General features: G+C 43.5%; 1 protein-coding gene across 1 annotated transcript; it reads left to right on the top strand.

Moving 5' to 3' along the window:
- Window positions 1-9,984: 9,984 nt before the first annotated feature.
- nat8l (N-acetyltransferase 8-like) lies at window positions 9,985-20,794 on the top strand. Its single transcript, XM_060925141.1, has 3 exons — window positions 9,985-10,456; window positions 12,241-12,405; window positions 20,339-20,794. The coding sequence occupies exons 1-3, from the start codon at window positions 10,153-10,155 to the stop codon at window positions 20,704-20,706; spliced, it is 837 nt and encodes a 278-aa protein (XP_060781124.1). The 5' UTR covers window positions 9,985-10,152; the 3' UTR covers window positions 20,707-20,794.
- The last annotated feature ends 3,782 nt before the right edge of the window (window positions 20,795-24,576 follow it).

Genomic DNA, 24,576 nt, shown 5'->3' with positions numbered 1-24,576 from the left:
CCGTTACATGCAAAAAATAACCACACAACCTGAGATTAATAAACTTACCCCATCAGAAAGAGAAACGTCGCCTTGCACACTTCAATGCCTCCGATGGAATATGTAGTCCTAGCACACTTCCTTTTGGTTGGGGTTTTATTGCTACGAATGAAAGGCTTTTAAATGGAGAGATAGTTTTGTTCCAAACAATAAGTGGTCAAAGCAAACTAGCTGAAATCATTACTGAATGCAACCGAAGATGGAATGAAGCTTTCCAAAAGTCCCTCCTCAAAACCATTAACAGTTCTTGCTGAAATACAAATTGGCCTTTAAATGAGATTTTATACTCTATGCTCTGGGCCTCTAAACGGTTGGTGAATTGTAGCTCAGAGATGCTGATCATTTTTCAGTCACATGTTACTTAAAGGAGAACTGAAGTAATTTTTAAACTTGCTTTATTTCTTAATTAACGCGTTATTCAATTACATTTTCGGTTTTAGTAACCTTATATCGTGACTCGTATTGGCAACGAATTGGAATTAAATATTATACTTATCGGCCTGTTCGGTTTTTAGCCGTGTTGAATTTAGTTCGTTTGGTCCACGGCAGGCGTCGCTTATCCACGCGATCTTCACGAGACTTGTGCGAGACTTCAAAACGTGAAATATCGGCCAGGTTTCAGTGCCGCCATTTTGAAAACTGTTTTCCAAATGAAGTATTGCACAAAAACGAGTTTAAATGACGATTACTGCCTACTTTTTTCAAACTTTCCTGATTGCTATCAAAACAAACAAAACTTCTGACTTGATTCCGTCAGCATTTGAAAGAGGGCGCGCGCGTCTTTTGATGACGTTGGCAGATGTTGGTCACTTTGATTTCCGCTGTACGTTTTACTTCTGTCCAACGATGTCTCGCACAGGTCTCAACGAATCTCGTTTACGGCCGTTGCTTTGACATATGGACTGATATATTACAGAGCATATTTCAAACACTCAGAACTTGCTATAACAGCGACAAAATAGCTGTCAGAAATGCATTCCTATATTTAATAAAATGAGAAATAAAATTTTGATAATAAAAAATGTTTTGCCTTCAGTTCTCCTTTAATCTTTGATGAAAAAGCTAATACACATACACGCCAATCTGACTGTGATGAGAATAAGATACAACCCTGATTCCAAAAAAGTTGGGACAAAGTACAAATTGTAAATAAAAACGGAATGCAATGATGTGGAAGTTTCAAAATTCCATATTTTATTCAGAATAGAACATAGATGACATATCAAATGTTTAAACTGAGAAAATGTATCATTTAAAGAGAGAAATTAGGTGGTTTTAAATTTCATGACAACAACACATCTCAAAAAAGTTGGGACAAGGCCATGTTTACCACTGTGAGACATCCCCTTTTCTCTTTACAACAGTCTGTAAACGTCTGGGGACTGAGGAGACAAGTTGCTCAAGTTTAGGGATAGGAATGTTAACCCATTCTTGTCTAATGTAGGATTCTAGTTGCTCAACTGTCTTAGGTCTTTTTTGTCGTATCTTCCGTTTTATGATGCACCAAATGTTTTCTATGGGTGAAAGATCTGGACTGCAGGCTGGCCAGTTCAGTACCCGGACCCTTCTTCTATGCAGCCATGATGCTGTAATTGATGCAGTATGTGGTTTGGCATTGTCATGTTGGAAAATGCAAGGTCTTCCCTGAAAGAGACATCGTCTGGATGGGAGCATATGTTGCTCTAGAACCTGGATATACCTTTCAGCATTGATGGTGTCTTTCCAGATGTGTAAGCTGCCCATGCCACACACAGTAATGCAACCCCATACCATCAGAGGTGCAGGCTTCTGAACTGAGCGCTGATAACAACTTGGGTCGTCCTTCTCCTCTTTAGTCCGAATGACATGGCGTCCCTGATTTCCATAAAGAACTTCCAATTTTGATTCGTCTGACCACAGAACAGTTTTCCACTTTGCCACAGTCCATTTTAAATGAGCCTTGGCTCAGAGAAGACGTCTGAGCTTCTGGATCGTGTTTAGATACGGCTTCTTCTTTGAACTATAGAGTTTTAGCTGGCAACGGCGGATGGCACGGTGAATTGTGTTCACAGATAATGTTCTCTGGAAATATTCCTGAGCCCATTTTGTGATTTCCAATACAGAAGCATGCCTGTATGTGATGCAGTGCCGTCTAAGGGCCTGAAGGTCACGGGCAGCCAGTATGGTTTTCCGGCCTTGACCCTTACGCACAGAGATTCTTCCAGATTCTCTGAATCTTTTGATGATATTATGCACTGTAGATGATGATATGTTCAAACTCTTTGCAATTTTACACTGTCGAACTCCTTTCTGATATTGCTCCACTATTTGTCAGCGCAGAATTAGGGGGATTGGTGATCCTCTTCCCATCTTTACTTCTGAGAGCCTCTGCCACTCCAAGATGCTCTTTTTATACCCAGTCATGTTAATGACCTTTTGCCAGTTGACCTAATGAGTTGCAATTTGGTCCTCCAGCTGTTCCTTTTTTGTACCTTTAACTTTTCCAGCCTCTTATTGCCCCTGTCCCAACTTTTTTGAGATGTGTTGCTGTCATGAAATTTCAAATGAGCCAATATTTGGCATGAAATTTCAAAATGTCTCACTTTCGACATTTGATATGTTGTCTATGTTCTATTGTGAATACAATATCAGTTTTTGAGATTTGTAAATTATTGCATTCCGTTTTTTATTTACAATTTGTACTTTGTCCCAACTTTTTTGGAATCGGGGTCGTATATATGTTATTTACCAGCTTAAGGTCGGTCCATATCGTGAAATATCGTGATCGAGGTCTTCAAATTACTGACCCAGGTCCTCTAGGCTGAGGTCAGTACTCAAGGCCGAGGTCATGGTATTTCATGATACGGACCGACCTTAAGCTGATAAATAATATTTTTTTTTCTTTACCAAATTCTAACAGAAAACGAGAGCGCCCAAAAGGGAAAACCGAGCCGAGCCCCCATTTTGAATCTTCATTCACGGCTGTAATGCAAATTGCTTCCTCCTCAGTATGCAAGTGCACTTCCATGGCAGGAAAAAAACTACATTTTGCCGCCTATGTAGTCCCCTATTTATACAAATAGGAGTCATTCAGGATTCAGTCATGTTTTTGCTCGGCGTTAGCAAGTTAGAGGTTTTTAGCTTTCTCCTGAAATGTTTTCTTTTATTTCTTCTTCCTCAGGGTAGTAAAACTCGCTTTCGCTGTGAACACTGTCGTTATCCATGCTGTAAAATTAATGCTATTCTCCTGAGAAATGCGAAAATAATTGTTGACAAAAATTGCTACTATGTTTGTTGTTGTGAACAAGTGAATCGCCAGAGGTCCGTAACCGGGGTCCGTACCATAGGATACGGACCTGCTCGCCAGCCAATCGGAGTGCAGGATTTGGACCGCGAAAAAAATAAAAGATTATATTTAATGAAATATCACCAGGGGCAGCACGGTAGTGTAGTGGTTAGCACTGTCGCCTCACAGCAAGAAGGTCCGGGTTCGAGCCCCGTGGCCGGTGAGGGCCTTTCTGTGTGGAGTTTGCATGTTCTCCCCGTGTCCGCGTGGGTTTCCTCCGGGTGCTCCGGTTTCCCCCACAGTCCAAAGACATGCAGGTTAGGTTAACTGGTGACTCTAAATTGACCGTAGGTGTGAATGTGAGTGTGAATGGTTGTCTGTGTCTATGTGTCAGCCCTGTGATGACCTGGCGACTTGTCCAGGGTGTACCCCGCCTTTCGCCCGTAGTCAGCTGGGATAGGCTCCAGCTTGCCTGCGACCCTGTAGAACAGGATAAAGCGGCTAGAGATAATGAGATGAGATGAGATCACCAAGCACATGATTCATGGATTTCAGTGTTGATCGAGGTTGATATGTTGATAAATTAAAAACAGTTGCCAACATTTTTAGTCATAAACACATCTGATTTTTGGTCACATCAAGAAAGTGGTTGGATGTTATTTGTTAATCTCAGATCTGTTTATTTAAATACCAGAGTGATCTTGAACAATAAAATGAATCTACAGGTAGCCTCGAATGTGCAAGCTAAATAAATCTAAATCTAAAATCAGCCTCAGTGTTTCTGACTAAAATCATCAGATGAAGCCAAACATAACGAGACTGTCAATGAGGGCGTAGCTCACTCCGGCCCCGTCTAGTCCAGAAGGAACGATCTAAAGTGTGCAATAAATGTTGCAAGCTATATACACTATATACAAGCTATATATAGAAGCTATATGCATCCTAGGAATACCGACCTATTTGCCAGAAAGAATCCAAAACGGTGAGGAATTGACCGAGAAGAAGAGATTTTTGTTGAACTGCTCATTAAGCCTTAATCAGTCCATAACTTCATTAATAATTGTAATTAAGCAAATCTGGGTAGAAATTATATGCAGCCTAGGTACCCCTACCTTCATACCAGAAAGAATCAAAATCGGTGAAGAATTGAGAGAAAAGAAGCAATTTGTGTGGAAACTGCTCATTCGGGCTTAATTACTCCATATCTTCATTATTAATTACAATTATGCAGATTTGTGTAGAAGCCATATGCACCTCAGGCAGACCTACTTTCCTGCCAAAAAGAATAAAAATCGGTGAAGAATTGAGAGAGAAGAAGCGATTTGCGTGAAATGTGGACGCCGCCGGATGGACGACGGACAGCACACGATGGCATAAGTTCGTCGGCCTGTCGACCCGCTGAGCTAATAACAAAGTCCTAATGGTTAGAAAAGCAGCTTTGGGACCAAAAGGTTACCAATTTGATTCCCTGGACCAGCAGGAATGGCTGAAGTGTCCTTGAGCAAAGCCCCTAACCCCCAACTGCTCTATGTTGTATGTCGCTCTGGATAAGACTGTTTCTCATCTCATCTCATTATCTCTAGCCGCTTTATCCTGTTCTACAGGGTCGCAGGCAAGCTGGAGCCTATCCCAGCTGACTACGGGCGAAAGGCGGGGTACACCCTGGACAAGTCGCCAGGTCATCACAGGGCTGACACATAGACACAGACAACCATTCACACTCACATTCACACCTACGCTCAATTTAGAGTCACCAGTTAACCTAACCTGCATGTCTTTGGACTGTGGGGGAAACCGGAGCACCCGGAGGAAACCCACGCGGACACAGGGAGAACATGCAAACTCCGCACAGAAAGGCCCTCACCGGCCACGGGGCTCGAACCCGGACCTTCTTGCTGTGAGGCGACAGCGCTAACCACTACACCACTGTGCTGGATAAGAGCATTTGTTAAACGCAATTAATGTAATGCAACGAATTAATCCGGAGCAGGAAGCCACCTCAGATCCCTCTATCCTACCTGCAATGAACAGGATTGTTTTATTTAAGCATGCGTATTTTACTAATACTATAGTACTGTACTATAATACACTCGTAAAGAAACTCTTTTATTCTTCGACCCAAATCAGGACACAAATTCAGTGCTCAGTAACACCACATGCAACAATATCTAATAAGGTGTTGTGCATTTGGCTATCAAATTTGCTTCAAAATGCAAAACGCATTAACACTTGCATGAAAAGCCAGGACATCTCTCTCTCTCTCTCTCTCTCTTTTTTTTTCTTTTAATCTCACTGTTGGTCAAGGCGCTATCCGTAACCTTTCTTGGTAACATGGGACGGTAAAAATCTTTCATTTTAGAGCAGCACTGATCGTGTTGCCTTTAAAGCTTTCTCACACACTCCCTTCTGAAGCTAGAACAGAGAGCGAGTTCTATAAACTTGTAGTTATTCATATTCATTAATATTCTCTCTCTCTCTCTCTCTCTCTCTCTCTCTCTCTGTAGTGTGGCCTCATGCTGAGCTTTTTTCACTACACCCACAGGGCACGTATGCATGGTGCATACACATGTGCTTTTTCTCTCACCCGCAGGCATTCATTCACAGGAGGCCCACATTCTTTCAACAAGTTAATTTGCATCGGTCCACCTCAGTCTCTCAAGTTTAACCCAGAGACATCAAGGCCTTACACATGGCAGGAGCTATTCAACGAACTCCAGACTCAATGAAAGGCGCTCAAGTAATCATGGATTTGTGTTGAGAGCGAGAACACAAACACTTTATATTTGTAGCTTTATACAGTCGTTAAGTATTTAACCTCCTAAGGCCCAAGCTGTTTTTTTACATGCATTTTTTATTTCTCTTTGCTATTTGGGCTTATTAGAACCTGATTAGAATAAAAACTAAGCATCATCTTTTGATAAGATGTACTTTTAGAGAAAAAGTATGTCCACATATGTGGATTCTTGTTCCGAATTTCCATAAAGTGCTGTCCACGCATGTGACCGCTAAGCCGTAGAAGGTTAAGACACCTCTGTATGTATTGTAAATGGTTTAAATCTCATGTCATTATCTCTAGCCGCTTTATCCTGTTCTACAGGGTCGCAGGCAAGCTGGAGCCTATCCCAGCTGACTACGGGCGAAAGGCGGGGTATACCCTGGACAAGTCGCCAGGTCATCACAGGGCTGACACATAGACACAGACAACCATTCACACTCACATTCACACCTACGCTCAATTTAGAGTCACCAGTTAACCTAACCTGCATGTCTTTGGACTGTGGGGGAAACCGGAGCACCCGGAGGAAACCCACGCGGACACGGGGAGAACATGCAAACTCCACACAGAAAGGCCCTCGCTGGCCACGGGGCTCAAACCCTGACCCTCTTGCTGTGAGGCAACAGCGCTAACCACTACACCACCATGCCACCCCGCATGGTTTTAATGATTAATACATTTACATCTTTCTGACGCTTTTGTTGGCTCTTTTACGTTTTCCTCTAATGTCTCTTGAGGTTGAAGTCAGAAATCGAGCCTTGCTCTAAACCTCTTCTGATCTACAGTGCTGTGCAAAAGTCTTTGGCGCTTGTAAAAGCAAAAAAAAAGAAATGAAGAGATGAGATGAGATGAGATGAAATGTTTCAACATTAAAAAAAAAACACTATAAACAGTCGTCAGTAAGCCATAATAAATGAAACAAAGTCAGTATTTGGTGTGAGACGACCCTTTGCTTTGAGAAGGAACTGAGCTGTAGGTTTTACTGAGCGTCTTGCAGAACCAGCCACAGTTCTTCTGGACGCTTTGATTCTCACACTTGCTTCTTCATTTTGCCCCAAAACCCAGCAGCCTTCATTATGTTTGCTTTTTATAATCTGAAAAATGCTCTCTTATGTAATATGCTGCTCAGATACAAACTTTTTTTTGGTAAAATTTAATTCTGTGCTGGAAAATGAACAAACGTTTGGACTCTAAAATGTTTTTGTACTGACGCGATAATGTAGATGTCATAAAATAGTAATCTATAACAAAGTTTGTATGAAAAGAAATAGGGCGCCTAAGATTTTTGCACAGAAGGCATTTATGAAAGTATAACCACTTTTTGTGGATAGTGCAGCTGTTCTTAAATCATAGACAGCTTGCGGTCAATGTCCAAGTGGAATGCAGTTTGTGGAGTTTTGATCAGTCTGTGTGGCCTTTCAGGTCATGGCTTCCTTCCAGGATGCAAGAAAGAGGTCAAAGGTGAAGTGTGGAGACAAGAAGGACAATGAAATGAATAAATAAATAAAGGTAGAAGGGCGGTACAGTGGTATAGTGGTTAGCAGTCCGGAGACAGCCCAAAGACATGCAGGTTAGGTTAACTGGTGACTCTAAATTGAGCGTAGGTGTGAATGTGAGTGTGAATGGTTGTCTGTGTCTATGTGTCAGCCCTGTGATGACCTGGCGACTTGTCCAGGGTGTACCCCGCCTTTCGCCCGTAGTCAGCTGGGATAGGCTCCAGTGACCCTGTAGAACAGGATAAGCGGCTATGGATGGATGGGTGGATGAATAGATAAAGGTAGAAGCAAATGCTTTATTCTTTTATGTCTATAAGCTTCCTGACGTGTCAATCAATAATCATTTGTTCATTTGTCTAAAACAGGAGCCTTTAAATTTGCCAAAAATGGTGCGTTTAATTTCGTAGCACATAAATACTGTCATGGGGGCACGGTGGTGTAGTGGTTAGCACTGTCGCCTCACAGCAAGAAGGTCCGGGTTCGAGTCCAGCGGCCGATGAGGGCCTTTCTGTGTGGAGTTTGCATGTTCTCCCCGTGTCTGCATGGGTTTCCTCCAGGTGCTCCGGTTTCCCCCACAGTCCAAAGACATGCAGGTTAGGTTAACTGGTGACTCTAAATTGACCGTAGGTGTGAATGTGAGTGTGAATGGTTGTCTGTGTCTATGTGTCGGCCCTGTGATGACCTGGCGACTTGTCCAGGGTGTACCCTGCCTTTCGCCCGTAGTCAGCTGGGATAGGCTCCAGCTTGCCTGCGACCCTGTAGAATAGGATATGAGACTGTAGAGATGAGATGCGGTAAATACTGTCATGGTGGCATGGTGGTGTAGTGGTTAGCGCTGTCTCCTCACAGCAAGAAGGTCTGGGTTCGAGCCCAGCGGCCGGCGAGGGCCTTTCTGTGTGGAGTTTGCATGTTCTCCCCGTGTCCGCGTGGGTTTCCTCCAGGTGCTCCGGTTTCCCCCACAGTCCAAAGACATGCAGGTTAGGTTAACTGGTGACTCTAAATTGACCGTAGGTGTGAATGTGAGTGTGAATGGTTGTCTGTGTCTATGTGTCAGCCCTGTGATGACCTGGCGACTTATCCAGGGTGTACCCCGCCTTTCGCCCGTAGTCAGCTGGGATAGGCTCCAGCTCGCATGCGACCCTGTAGAACAGGATAAAGCGGCTACAGATAATGGATGGATGGATGGATGGATGGATAACTACTGTCATATTATGTTATGCAGACATGACTAATTCCAGCCAGACTGATAAGAGTGTACACTTGCTATTGCTATAAATCCAGCACGAGCACGTTTACATAGAAACAATAACAAGGATCAGCAGTTCTGAGTGTTCAAGTTTATCAGCCTGACTCATCTTTGGGCTGGATGCGCATGCGCGCTGGCGCACCCGTTACTCGCCGCAGGTCCTGATGCTGAGAAAGAAAGAAAGGAAGAAAGGAGAAGAGAAAACCCTCTTTCTCTGCTTTAGCGTGAACTGGAATAGTTTATGTTCGTGTATAAAGCGAGGGATCCCTCAACGTCAACCATACACCCTTCTCTCTCTCTGTCGTGTTGATGAGGGAGGGAGGGAGAGAAAAAGGAAGGAGGGAGGGAGGGATCCAGTTTAAACTAGTTCTGTACAATGCGCTCGGATTCAAACGCAGCCTCTTCTGATGCACTAGTGCATCACTCATAGAACACATGTCCTGCAGTTATTTATTGGTTAGGCAGAACTGATACCCGTCTGTGCGCCTTTGGAGAGACAGGCAGTTTAACCCCTTACATGCCACGAGCTTGTGAGATTTGTGGCTGTATTCCCAAAACAGAAGTGCGCTATAGTGTGTGCGTGTGTTAATGCTTAATATGCAAAAGCCGTCCACGAGGAGAGCCGGGAACCCCGTGCTTCAGTGTGCAAGAGGAGAGGAGAGGAGAGGAGAGGAGAGGAGAGAAGGGCGGGTTTGGGTGGTGAACACAAAATGGGAGGCACTGCAGTGCAGCAAAACCAAGCCATCTCAGCCAGCCATCTCTCTCTCTCTCTCTCTCTCACTGTAGCGCCGGCGAGACGCACCGAGTCACATCAAAGCCAGGCGCAACATTTAAATCCCTGCAGGGCGCGCGCGCATCACCAACATCAGCCTCCCGGTGTGCGCTGCGAACCCAGCCCCCTCTGGGCTTCATTCTGAAGAACAGCTCGCATCCTCACCCCAAACACACGCGCGTGCGGGATCTCTCCCGCATGCGCAGGCACAAATAAGCCGCTTTTCTTTTGCACATCCACCAGGCCGGAGCTCCTGCGCGGTGTTTGCGCCCAATCAGCGCTGAGAGGAGGCCACGCCCACCCCGGAACCTGAATGCGCCGGCACATCCTGCTATAAAGAGCGCGTGAGCGGCGCCGGCGCTGTTGGGCGGTGCGCGAGCAGAGTGAGAGTGCAGTGCGGTGCGGCGCGCGGGGTCACTGCCGGTCCGGTCCTTCCGTTCCCTTCCACAGCCGAGCAGAGACAAACCCAGACCCACCCCGCGCATCCTCCAGCGGCTCTCCGGTTTCTCCTCCTCCTGTTTGATTTCTCCGCCGGTTGAGTTTCCCGAGGCCACTTGCATGCATTGTTCGTCTCCCAAAATGGTTTGCGAGACTAAAATCGTAGCGGAAGACCCCGACGCCATAGCTGGGAGCAAAAAAGATTCCCTGATCGTTTCCTCCGCGCAGATGTGGCCGCCGGCCGACGCGTTTGAGCGGAAAGAGGCGAAACGGGAGCAGGTTCTAATCCGCGACTTCGCGCGCGCCGATAACGCAGAGGTGCGCCGCATCTTCACCGAGGGCATCATGGAGCGCATCCCCAACACCGCCTTCCGCGGACTCAAACACCAGCCGCACACGCAGCTCGTTTACGCTGTGCTCACAGGTAAGAGGAGGCATGGAGACCCGAGGGGGAGAGGGTCCATTAGCCTCACACTTAAATACATTACAAAGATCAGGAAGGTGTATGCTATATGGTTGAATATGAGCGACGTCGGGCATTAGCATCACCATCCATCCTCACCACCATCACAATCATCCTCACCACCATCACAATCATCCTCACCACCATCCATCCTCACCACCACCATAATAATCACCACCATCCATCATCACAACCATCATCCTCATCCTCACCATCATAACCACCATCATCATCAGAATCATCACCACCACACAAAGAAGCTGGCAGAGGAGCCACACACAGAATGTGAAATGAATGAATGAATGAATGTTGCTGCTGTGGATGAGTGTATAGTTACTGCGTGGGTGATCCACTCTCCTCATTGTCACTATCATTTATTATTTATCTCAAATCCTTCAAAACTTTTTTTTTTTCTCCCCACTGAACCCGATATTGCAATCTGAGTAATCAAATCAAATCAAGCGTGACTCCAAATTAGCCTACATGCCTTATTTATATAGGGCAAACTGCTTCCCTTAGATTCCTCCTCTCTCTCTCTAAAGGAAAAAGTGCTCCCCAAGCTTTCTAAACGGGTTCTTTGCTGAACCTGAAGCTTGAGGGTTTTACTTTAAATACACTCCTAGAAATACTCTCCTTGTCACTGGCATGACGGCTCTGTTGTCCCCTCAGAGACTTAAACTGCACCATTCCATGTCACTGGAGTGGTATCTTCAAGCATACACCTCTTGGCTAGAAGAGTGTGTGATGCACCTTCTAAGGTAGCTTTAAAGTATTATGGTTGTTAAAAGTACACTACTGGTCCTTTTGTGTCATAAATGATTCTTAAACATATTCATATTACCAGATACGAAAGTTAAAGATGTCACCTTATGGACACCACTCCAGTGACACAGAAAGTGAAAGTTAAGTACTTTTGTTTCTGAGAATGTAGAACCTATCAGGGTCTTTCCACAGAGACAGGCCAAGGTGTGCCATAGATGGAGACCCCACACACGCACGGGTTTAGATGTACTGGTCAGTGCCAAGTTTCCCAAAAGTATTGCAGCACAAAGATCATCATTAAATGGTAGACTGAGCAGCCCAATGAGTGCTCGCTCTCTCTCTCTCTCTCTCTCCCTCCAAGTTAAGATGCTCTTAGCATTCAGAGGCTTTTGGGAAACCTACCTCAGATCTGTTGTCCCCAAAAAACTGCATGTATATGATCAACATTCCACATAGTGTTTTTTTTTTCTGGCAAGCGGTGGAGTGTTGGTTGGGGAGGTGGGAGTATGCTGTGCGGCAGAGTGAATACAAAACAACCATGACCTGCATCTCAACCATATACTGCTCTACTAAAGACATGTCCACACAGCACAGCTCAGTATCGTATCCTGTAGCGTCGTGTTGTCATTGCTGAGTAAGGCAACATGCGGTTTGGGTTGTAGATGTGTAGTACGACGCACTGTGCGTGTGTGAGTGATCCTGAGGGCGCCCTCGTGTGTTCAAACCACACACAGATACGGCTGCACCAACACTAGTTCAGATGTTCCACCGATGGAAATCACATTAGTCCTGCTGGAATAGCATTAAACCCCCTACTGCTTCATCTCTGCACTCAGAACAGCTGTTTTAATACTGATAATGTGGACTTCATGGAAATGTGCTTTCCTGTTATGTCTTGTGTGTCTCTCTCTCCTCTTCCCAAAATCAAACTATGGTTCTCTTTTCTGACAGGTGACGTTTATTTTTCTTCCATTTCTCCATAGTAATGTGCTTTGTTATGACCAAGTCCGTCATGCTGACATGCTGCACACCTTTCATTCTAATGGGAGCACGCTATTACTATAGCAGAAAAGTCATCCTCGGCTACTTGGACTGCGCGCTCCACACAGATATGGCTGATATAGAGTCCTACTACATGAAGCCTACAGGTAAGGGGAACGCTCGGTCGCGAAAACAACTAGAGGTTATAAACAAGTACTGTAACTGTATGAACTCGCCAAGGGTTTTACGATGGATCGGTGTCGGATAGAATAATCGGTCATAATGCCATGCAGCACTGACTTCCAAACAAATCAGAATTACTCCAGCAAACAAAGGGCACTCCAAAATCAAAAAGCTAAAGTGTTTACTATTACCATGGCTCTATCTGTACCTGTTTAATGCTCCATGTATTCACATTCGTATCTGTATTTAAGTGGGTGTGGCCTAAACCTGACACTACTTTTTTTGTTTTGAACTGGTGAAATATGAGCAGGACTGTTTTTTTTTTTTTTTAAATTTCATTATTTTTGTTCCTACCGACCTGTGACACGTTCTAATGAATTTAGCTGGTTCCATCGCCCAAAATATAAACTAATAACCTAAATTATTCTATCCACATTCACTGGATACGAGCAATCGCGTGCTCTGATTGGCTACTTTACTACTAGGCTATCAGCTCATATGGTGAGTAGAGAAAAACAAAATGGCGGCACGTGTTGCTGAACCAACCAAGGATGAAATAAAAGCTAGATAGATACTGTGACTAAAATCAGTGATTTGCATGAGCTGACCTGAAAAAAAACTACTGATTGAAAAAAAAAAGAAAATTGACCGTGATAAGTGATTGGAAAAAAAAAATCCCGTTTTTCATGGATCATTCCAGATCAGTGATCCAGATCACCACCAAAAGTCATAGAAATGTAATTCAGCCCAGAGGTATTCATGTGAAATTTGGTGATTGGTTGAAAACTGAGTGAGGAATAGCGTCCTAAAAAAATAAAGTAGAAAGATCCTGAGTGAGAGTAATTTGTGATGGTGCAAATTAACTTTTACTTGGAAAAAAAAAATCAAGTATTTAAAAGAAACAGAAATGGCTAAAAGAATAGTTTTGTCATCCCCCCCATCACCTGTTCCACACTCCAGCCCAGTCGGTGGCAGTAATGCACCTTTAAGTTGGCTTGCCAACCACCAAAAATCCCTGAAGAAAATCCTATACATTTAAAAAAAAAAAAAATCTGGAATAAAAGTATTTGGTGCCAAGAACGTGTCTTTTCTTTTTTTTTTTTCAAGAATTATCGAATTTTTCACAAATTGCTCCGGTCATTTCACCGGTTTGTTTACATTCTAAGCAGAAATTATTTTGTCGGATGTTTTGTATAAAGTTTTTATTTATCGAATTTGCAAAAAGTAAAAATAAAAATGCTCTTTCTCAAAATCCAGTGAATGTGGATAGAATAAGTTATTCCACTCAATCTCGTCGTACACAGCTTATAGCCGACTCCGTACTATGCGCCTCATCGACTATCAGCTCATGTATGACTCGATTTTGTGCAATAGCTGTTAATTAAACCACCACAACCATGACCAGGCAGTTATTAAGGGTGAATGAATGAATATTTGAAATGCATCATTCACTTTCTCGAATATCTGACTGCCTGCTTGCAGCTTTTGAGCTTCATATCAGACCACTGACCTGCATGAAGGCAGAAGCCCTCCACCATGTGGCATTACTGACATCCTGTAAGATCCTGGTCCTGATGCCCATCCCTTAACCATGTGGCACCTTCTACCTGTAGAACACTGTCTTGTTTAAATCCACACCATTTTCCGGTATGACTGAGCATAAAATATACACAAGCAGTTACACTAGTCCAGCTCACTTCTAGTCCTCGTCTTTCAGAGCTGTAACAAAGCGCACAAGCTTTGAAAACATTCATCAGTAGGTCAGCAGACTCCAGCATGTGCTGGATAAATTCTTCTCTTTAGCAGTTACGTATGGGTTAATTGTCTGAAATGCTGCTTTAATGCAATGGACTTATTAAATATGCAGCAGCTTGGACCTGTCTCACTGCTCATGCCTCTATTGATCGTGGAAGGGGAAAACAAAAGAAATCACTGAAGCACTCTTGTGCCGCAAAGTAATAAGCATGACAGGACGGGTTCCTGCTGCAGCTGTCCGAATAATGAGTTTCAGACCGGAGCTACGTTAAAATTTCAAGAGCCCTGCTCAAGGAAAGGTTTTAGCCTTTAATCCATGTGTCACGTTACCATCATTGGTTAAAAAACGGCAGCGGTTAAAACGCTAGCCTGTTCTGACCGGTGGGATCAGAAACGAGGGGTTTACGTCGTTATTCCTGTGCAGATCTTTGCAAGCTCATCAGTGATTGCTTGTTCTTTTCCTGATGTGTCACACGTGCGTCCTTTGCAAGTCATCCGGTAGATGAAATAGTGTTGATCTTTCTTGTTTTACTGTGATTTCTTACTAGCGGAAAGTATAAAACAGCTCGGCGTTTCTAACAGTGTGTCAGCATACGCAGTGAATCACTGGAGGCTGAGTCAGGTCGAGTAGCCCATGACATACATCATCCAGTCCCTGCGCAATCTCTCCAATCAATACTCTAATCTTGTCAGTGTCATTTGTATGTGGACAAAGTAAAGGACCTCATTTTTCCAAAGCCCTAAGTGTCCATACGTTCATCATAAGAGTGTGGTGGGTGGATGTAGGTGCATGTCAGCAGAAGTCGTGGCTTTTTTTTGGGGGGGGGGTACCTGAATCCTTTCTATTTCAGTCTGTCTACCAGTGGGAGACGGCGCACTCAGACAAATCATCCCCTGCTGGGGAAATCAGCCTTTACAGCCCCAGTCTCACACATGGCACATCATTAGACTTCCTGCACATGTCAAGAGTGAAGTCTGTCGTGTTCATCCTTTTGTTCTCCGTCGTCTTTCTTGACCTGGACACGGAGACAGTCCACCTAAATCCACAGCGTTCGATTAGATCGTTCAGATTGGTGCGAAAGAAAACGCAGCAAAGCCGAGGCTGTTGTATTTGTCTCCTTAAGCACACCACCTGATCCTTCTCCTCAGAATATCAGCTCGGTACGGGTTTCCTATTTTAGCACCGATATATAAAGAGGAAGGGAATTGAGTGTTGGGTCAGGAAATGGGGGAAGGAATAGAATAGAACAGAATCGAACAGAAGCTGTGAAACGGTTTTGCATACTGGCAAAGCATGCAGACAAAGAAATCTCCCAGGGGAACCTCTCTCTCTCTGGCTGTCTCCATCTCTTTGTTAATGTGAAGGCCTCAGACTCTCCATCTCTTTTCTGAGCTGTGGCTGTGGCGCAGGACTAACTGAATTATCTGTCAGAGAGAAGGAGAGGGGTTCCTTTAATGTTGCAGCTTTCCATTTCTTTTCAGTTCCCTTTGATTAGCTTTACAGAGAGCTAATCTGTTGGTTCACGGGGCAGGAAGAACGATACTGTCCAGATAATGGAAGCATAATGGAATAGCGTTTAAGAACAGTGTTGCTCTATTAAATGTGATCGAGCAACACTAACTATAGGAATGTAAAATGAAAATCATGTTCACGTCAGGAATAATGATCGATGATCAAATGCATCAACCACATCTCCCGTGATGGATTTAAAAAAAAAAAAAAAAAACACGTTTGATTAATCCGTTCCCCGACTAACAGTGAAGCCGTTCTCATAGCTGCACGGAAACTGAAGCTATTTATGGCAAAAACGATCACGTTGGCGTTTTCCCAAGAGTCTTCAAAGACGTGGTTAAGAAACTATAGCATTGCGCAGAATATTTTGCTTAAATTGACCCCTCAGGCAAGAGCAGAAAGCACCAAAGCTGCTCCAGCTATGGAATGTAGTTGAACCTGTCATTAGTGTTAAAGCCTGAATGAACCAGTTGGAGATTTATATTCATCCACTCTGTTTTGTTTTTAGCTTCAAGCTAAAAAAAAAAAAAAAAGCTTCATAAAATGTATGTTTCAAAGTATCGGCTCTTATTACGCTGCACAGGAATAAATGAGTACAGGGATTCTGGGGACTGCCTCCAATCAAGCCTACTGAGAAAATAGTGTTTGAGAGAATGGGGTTAATTTCAGGCGCGCGCACAAACTTCGTACCATCAGGATTTATACAAGATGCTAGAAAGTAGTAAGATTTATAACAGTATTGAAATAATAATAATAATAAAAACCCTGTGGTTATAGTGGACAGATCAGCCTGGCGAATAAAGCTATGTAGGAGATCTGTGATGGTGTGTGTGTGTTGAACAGGAAAAGAGTGCAATAAAAGCTACAGTGCAAAGATTATTAATACTTTCAGCTATTGGACACATCACTTACACACCTACTTGCACTAGAAGTGTGTGTGTACGGGTGGGAGTGTGTGATGAGATTGAGAGATGCTCAGGGATAGCTCGTCAGATTGTGACTAGAAGTCGTTGCTGTTGCATCAGAGTTTGTGTGAATAACATTGATCTAGAAGGTGTGTGTGTGTGTGTGTGTGTGGGTTATTAAACAGTATGACACACTGCTGGATGTATTCGGCCATATGTGCATGTAGCTGTGTGGTTTGACGGCATGAAGGAATAGACTTAGCCCTGCGGGAGCGTGCGTGCCAGGCTGATCCATACTAACACACACACACACACACTGCTCCCTGGGGAAGGGGGAGGGGCCTAAAAGACTGCAGAGATGTTGCAGTATGCGGCGCGTACGTTATAATGTGCGAATAGCAATTAGTTAAATTTATGAACGCAGGATTTCAGGTCTTGTGTAATTTGCGTTCTCAAGTCGCCCAGCACACAGAGAAATGGATAAGCTCTGTACTTGCCCCCCCCACACACACACACACCGGATGCACGGTATCCGTTTCACATGAACACTCTTCACTCGAGTTCCAGTAAGATCTTTACTTCATTACTGACGTTCCAGTCCGTTTATTCTCCATGTCTTTTAGCTACAGCGTCTGTTCTCAGCACTAGCATGCCCTCAGCAAATACACGCACGGTAGCGGCTCCAAATAAACGCACCGCTCACGGATATGATTTTCCTGGCATGGATTTGTACAAAGCAGATGGCGGGCAGTGCTTCAAACTCTGCACAGTCTCCTTTTATCACGGAGGTGACTGGTATGTTCAGCACCTCCTCTCTGGTTTAATCCCTGGGTTCGGAGACATGGACTGTTGCTGGACACGGATATAATAGAAACAGCTGGGGCTCAGTGCATCTGCACGTGCAGCCTCCGCCACTAATTTAGTCCCATGGGACAGAGGTTCTCTCGTTACACACAATGTCGTGTGATCTCATTTAAAAAGACTGATTACTGACGGCTTTATTTGACTTATTTCCAATAATGCTGGATTAGAATTTCATGCATCAGGTGCACTACTAGTAATAACCTACCAGATTATCATAAGTGGGTGGCACGGTGGTGTAGTGGTTAGCGCTGTCGCCTCACAGCAAGAAGGTCCTGGGTTCGAGTCCCGTGGCCGGCGAGGGCCTTTCTGTGCGGAGTTTGCATGTTCTCCCCGTGTCCGCGTGGGTTTCCTCCGGGCACTCCGGTTTCCCCCACAGTCCAAAGACATGCAGGTTAGGTTAACTGGTGACTCTAAATTGAGCGTAGGTGTGAATGTGAGTGTGAATGGTTGTCTGTGTCTGTGTCAGCCCTGTGATGACCTGGCGACTTGTCCAGGGTGTACCCCGCCTTTCGCCCGTAGTCAGCTGGGATAGGCTCCAGCTTGCCTGCGACCCTGTAGAACAGGATAAAGCGGCTACAGATAATGTGAATGGGATCATCATAAGTGTTTGGAAAGTTGTTGATGGCTTGATGCTACTGGTGAGACCTTTAGGCTTTATGCACTCCGTGCCCCTGTTATATCAGAGTGGTAATGTAATAGATTATTGAGGATTTATTTTAAAGCAAACCATAACAGTTGTAAACATGGCTTGGTCCACAGCTGAGCACGCTTATGAGCAGATGGGAACCGTCAGGGCCTTCTAGTCCTTCAGAGAAGCCCAAACATCAGCATTTATTAAATAATGTTTTATATTTAATTTTTTTTCATTGCTTTCATAATTATAATTCTAATTTGACCTCACTTTCTATCAAATTTGCTTCAGAAATGAAAGGGTTTCTGTCCTGAAAGCATTAAAATAGTTATTTAATGAGTTTTGTTTGTCTCTAGGCTGAGAAGAGTTTAGAGCTGGCTGAGTTTAGGCCATGGCAGTGTATGTTTATGTAGGAAGTGACAGATGACTTAACCAATCAGATTTTGAATTATAGTGGGAGGGAGCAAAAATTTAGACCTCCTTGAAGGCCAACGCGAGCTTAACCGCGACTCGGCGCGGTCAGTGCAGCAGTGAAGTCACCTTCCAGCCGGTGTAGCGTTCATCAGTAGTGTTAGTGGTCAAGCCAGTGCTATCAAGAGCGAGTAGCTCAGGCTAATGACCGAGAAACTAAGATTTCTGTCTCCAAACTCTTCTTCCACACTGCATGCTCGCTATAGTATTTTTCACTCAGAGTTGAATATTCATTTCCCTGTGTAATTTACTTAGTTACTTTATAAAATCAACATTGACTGCTACACGCAGCCTGCCGCTAAGCTCTTACAAAATCCTTTGCCCTGTTGCTTTCTTGGTGACCAAGTTTTGGCTGAGCTCAAGTCCCAGCTCTAATAGCAAGTTTGTGATTGCTTAGAAGAGGTTTAACCCTTTTGCGTTAGGATCCTGGTATCCTAGCATGAGCATGACTATTAAACGTGCGAGTGACATGTTTTCAGTTTCATTAGCAACTGAAAACACAACACTTCAAAAACAATGATCCATAAAGGAATAAAGCCATAACATTTAATCAGTCACTATATTAATACAATATATTCATTCAAAAGGCATACCTCCATCCATACATGCCACTTATCCTGTTCTACAGGGTCGCAGGCAAGCTGGAGCCTATCCCAGCTGACTACGGGCGAAAGGCGGGGTACACCCTGGACAAGTCGCCAGGTCATCACAGGGCTGACACATAGACACAGACAACCATTCACATTCACACCTACGCTCAATTTAGAGTCACCAGTTAACCTAACCTGCATGTCTTTGGACTGTGGAGGAAACCCACGTGGACACGGGGAGAACATGCAAACTCCGCACAGAAAGGCCCTCGCCAGCTACGGGGCTCGAACCCGGACCTTCTTGCTGTGAGGCGACAGCGCTAACCACTACACCACCGTGCCGCCCATATACCAACATGTTCAGTCGTAATAAAAAGCTTTTGCTTTGTAAGGGATTCAATCAGAGCTGTGTTCAGATGGGGAAAGTGAGGTAATGCAATTTTAGTTCTGTCCAAATCTGTAATTTATGGTCTGTCTGTCATTCACCTTTTGTAAAAGGAGCAGTAGAAATAACCAAAACGAAAGTAAATATGAAGTTGAGCTGAGCTGAAAATGCAGAACAGTAAATTATAGACTGTTTAAGCCATGCCTCTGGAGGGTTTAGGTAAATCATTTCTTCACACAGCTAAAAGGCCACATGCATATTATGGTCATGCGATTTGCTAATGATCCACCTGGATCGCCACGCATCGTAAAACAAGCGCTCAAAATAAAGGTCAAAACAGTTTATATGAAAATGAGCTGTATATCGTACACATGGGATTTTTAGGGCGAAGATGCTCCCAGGTCTGTTTTACACGAAGGAGCTGCTTCCTTTTTATGAATCAGTCATAATCACCTGTATCTTCCAGCTACATTATATACCAGACATGCGGTGTCTGGAAATCTTATTCTGTCTGAATAGTACTTCTGACACTTACATTTCGAAGCGCCTCCTCCTGGACGCGTTCATAAGTCTCGGACATGTGAAACCTCCTCTGACGGTGTTCTCGAATTTCATTATAGTGCCCTTTGTGGCTACAGTCCTGCTCTTAGGATGAAGTGAATATGGATGTGAGTTCAGGGAACCGTATAATTTAGCGTTGTTGAATTGCTCATATTAAACTGTCAACATGTGTGCAAAAACTCCTAGCAGTCAGAACTGCTTTGTCTCGCGCATGCTGAGTTCTTGCGGTTGTGTTTCTGCAGGTTCTTGTTTCTGGGTGGCAGTGCTGGACGGTCAGGTGGTGGGTATCGTGGCAGCACAGGGACGAGAAGACGACAACACGGTAGAACTGCGGCGCATGTCTGTGGACTCTCGTTTCCGTGGGAAAGGCATCGCCAAGGCGCTGGGACGACGGGTCCTAGAGTTCGCTATGCTTAACAACTACTCGGCCGTGGTTCTGGGGACGACAGCAGTTAAGATGGCTGCTCACAAGCTCTACGAATCTTTGGGTTTTCAAAAGGTGGGCGAGACTGAGAACTACACTCTGCCCGGAATGAGCCGCTCGCTGATGGAAAGGCTGTTCTTCCAGATCCGCTACAGCCGCTACCGGCTCCAGCTCCACGAAGAGTGAGTGTGCGAGAGTGAAGGAAAGTATGAGTGGACGTAAGAAAGCGTGAGAGTATGAACACCGACCACTACTCTTAAATCACCTAAACCAATCCACCTCTTAAACCTTATGTTTTAAAACACGTTTATTTCTATTAATTCCTTAACTGTTTTTTTTTTTCTTCTTTTAACATTTTATCTTTTTACCAGTATCAACTCAACCTCCCAATTAGTGTATACAAAAAGTAACGGAAAAACCCTTGTCTTAACAAGAGTAAAATGCCACACGACAAACAAGGCAATAGGTCGGTCTGTCAGACTCTTAATTCTGTTGTAAGGGCTGATCTGATAGCTAGCACTGACTTTTCTCAGACGGCAGAATGAACAGACGGGTGCGCAGAGGAAAGGAGAATGGATACAGTTAAATGCCTCTTTCCAATGTCACTACTCTTAAATATACACAAATGCAGGTCTTGAACTTCATAAAACGGAAAGGCTGGTGACTCGAGCAGTCTAACAAACGACTAAAGCACAGCAAGTTTTTCTACGTCTTAAGAACAAGAAGAGAAATACAGTGAAGTTAGCGTGACGTGAAGTAACTCGTAGTTCGTCCTGTACAGTTGAACTCCGAGTTAAGTCGAGTGGTGACTTTACTGTAAGGGAGGAGTCCTACTATACATATATATAGTAACTGATATTTTACCTCTTTTTTTTTCTTCTTTTCCTTTTTAATTACAGGCCAGTCTCAGTCTTTCCTTTTGTGTTGCTGGAACAGATCAGATATTGCACAGGTTGTGTTGCTGTACAAGATCTATATTGTGTTGTCTTAATATTACTAAAGTATCTACTACTTCAGATTGGGACTAATTGGACCTAGATTAATACGGTATTAATTTGCAGTCAGTGAAATTTGATTTGCGATTAACATTAATATTAAAACCCCTTCCCCATTACAAATTGATCATTTCCATTAAAACGTTCCAATTTGCAAGTTTAAACGATGCAAATTGATCCTACTGCAGTATTAATAAATGCAACGGGAGTCGATTTTCGCTGCGTCGGATGACGTTTGGTTGGTCAGACATAAAATCTGAGCACAAATTTGGATTTGACAAATTTACTGCGTAAATATTCAGTATAATGTACAAACGTTTATATTTTACATAAATATGGAACATGTAAATGTGAAACATTTGACTACATATCTATGATGGATATAACTGAATCTCTCACCATATCTATTCGCCGATGAAAGTACCAGCAATGGGAGAGATACAAGCCACAACGAGCCTCATTTGTGAAATATTCCTGTGTAAACTAAATGTGATTAAAACCAAGTAACGTAGTGCAAGAAAAAAAAAACCAAACAAAAAAAAAAAAAAAACAACTTGACCCTTACTGATTTCCCTTAACTTTCCCCAACCATGAAGCTGACTGCAGCCCTGGGCCAGACCCTCCCACACCCGAACCCCACTCATTCAGCCCCCACCCCAACTCTGCATGCGCCACCGAGTCTTGTTGCGCTGCTTCTATCTCCATTCGAGCTTGTACAACTCCTAAAATCCCCTCTGTCATGTTATAGTAGCAGCACAAAATGTTCGGTCATGATGGCTTGATCACAAAAAGGTCGAGTCTATGACGTAAGGGATGTACCTACCGACCCGCTGCTTCGATGACATCACAGCTGCCAAAAGTAGAATGCAAAAGCAATGCAAATATGTGGCATGCCTCTGTACCTGGTTTGTACGTACGGTGCCTGCCCTGGAAGTGATGTAACTGTTTTTAAAAAAAAAAAAATTAAAAAAAAAAAAACATACAGTATGTAGAACAAGCTTCTTTTTTAGCTGGACATATAACAATGTGCGTCTTTGTTAAAAGAAACTACTGTTTTGCATGAAACATGACTTTGAATGAAAAATGTTGAAGAAAACATGATCTATCAAATTGATGTCTTAACAGTGGAGTTCTATTTTTGTTAATGTTCAACGTAAACATTTTAATTTTTTTTTTAACCTTTTACTACTGGGGTGAAGATTATCCTGTTTACTGTTAGAAGCCCAAAAAACACCCAGCTAAATGCAGCATTATATTACATTAAGACATTTAAAAGAGCTTCTCAGTGTAAACGCCAGGAGAACTCACCTGAAGAAATCGGGCAAGTTGAAATCTATAAATGAGCAAATGAATAGCAGAGCTGTCAGTTATTAAAACTAAACCCCTTAAACAGGGCCATATACATGCCATATGCATTAAACTTGGAGTGTTGGCACCATGATGAACAGATTTAACTCTGACAACCTGAAGAAAAGAAAGCGAGACGGAGAAATTGGGCTCGTGTGGGTTACATAGAACAGTTCCTGATGACTCTAGGTGACAATCCACATAAAGGAGCTGCATGTAAAATTAAGCAAGTGATGAGGACCAGGTATAGGTGTTGATACGAAGCTAAACAAACGACAGAATGCTTGCATCAATACGTTTTGAAGTATTTGTTCAGTGTCGCCCAATTTGGCATTACTGCAAGTCTGGTAATTGAAAATGTATTAAAATTACTCTATCCGCATTCACAATGCGCTCTGATTGGCGACTCTACTACTAGGATATCAGCTCGTATACCGTCAATAGAGAAAAAGAAAATACTGGCGTGTGTTGCTGAACCAACCAAGGACGAAATAAAACTCTATTTGAAAACAAGAACCCCCCCAATGATTATCACATTTTTCACAAATTGCTAGTCATTTCGCCGGCTTGTTTACATTCTAAGCGGAAATGGTTTTGTTGGACGTTTTATATAAAGTTTTTATCGAATTTGCAAAAAAAAAAAAAAGCGCTCTCAAAATCCAGTGAATGTGGATGGAATAAAACCGTTATTCCACTCAATCTTGTCATACATGGATTATAGCCGGCTCGGTGCTGCGTGCCTCATCGGCTATCAGCTCATGTACGACTCGATTTCGTGGAATAACTTAAATACAGTGGGGCAAAAAAGTATTTAGTCACCAATTGTGCAAGTTCTCCCACTTAAAAAGATGAGAGGCCTGTAATTTTCATCATAGGTACACTTCAACTAAGACAAAATGAGAAAAAAAAATCCAGAAAATCACATTGTCTGACTTTTAAAGAATTTATTTGCAAATTCTGGTGGAAAATAAGTATTTGGTCAATAACAAGTTCATCTCAATGCTTTGTTGTATACCCTTTGTTGGGAATGACAGAGGTCAAACGTTTTCTGTAAGTCTTCAAGGTTTTCACACACTGTTGCTGGTATTTTGGCCCATTCCTCCATGCAGATCTCCTCTAGAGCAGTGATGTTTTGGGGCTGTCGCTGGGCAACACAGACTTTCAACTCCCTCCAAAGATTTTCTATGGGGTTGAGATCTGGAGACTGGCTAGGCCACTCCAGGACCTTGAAATGCTTCTTACGAAGCCACGCCTTCGTTGCCCGGGCGGTGTGTTTGGGATCATTGTCATGCTGAAAAACCCAGCCACGTTTCATCTTCAATGCCCTTGCTGATGGAAGGAGGTTTTCACTCAAAATCTCACGATACATGGCCCCATTCATTCTTTCCTTTACACGGATCAGTCGTCCTGGTCCCTTTGCAGAAAAACAGCCCCAAAGCATGATGTTTCCACCCCCATGCTTCACAGTAGGTATGGTGTTCTTTGGATGCAACTTGGCATTCTTTCTCCTTCAAACACGACAAGCTGAGTTTTTACCAAAAAGTTCTATTTTGGTTTCATCTGACCATATGACATTCTCCCAATCCTCTTCTGGATCATCCAAATGCTCTCTAGCAAACTTCAGACGGGCCTGGACATGTACTGGCTTAAGCAGGGGGACACATCTGGCACTGCAGGATTTGAGTCCCTGGCGGCGTAGTGTGTTACTGATGGT

This window comes from Neoarius graeffei, chromosome 1, assembly GCF_027579695.1.
Source record: "Neoarius graeffei isolate fNeoGra1 chromosome 1, fNeoGra1.pri, whole genome shotgun sequence".
Taxonomy (NCBI): Eukaryota; Metazoa; Chordata; class Actinopteri; order Siluriformes; family Ariidae; genus Neoarius; species Neoarius graeffei.
This window is presented reverse-complemented; position numbering and strand designations above follow the sequence as displayed.

What these genes read in the sequence shown, in the direction of transcription:
- nat8l (XM_060925141.1), top strand. Translation starts at nt 10,153, where the DNA reads ATGCATTGTTCGTCTCCCAAAATGGTTTGCGAGACTAAAATCGTAGCG. An exon ending in CGTTTACGCTGTGCTCACAG is followed by an intron (nt 10,457 to 12,240) that starts GTAAGAGGAGGC and finishes ATTTCTCCATAG; the next exon opens with TAATGTGCTTTGTTATGACC. An exon ending in CTACTACATGAAGCCTACAG is followed by an intron (nt 12,406 to 20,338) that starts GTAAGGGGAACG and finishes GTGTTTCTGCAG; the next exon opens with GTTCTTGTTTCTGGGTGGCA.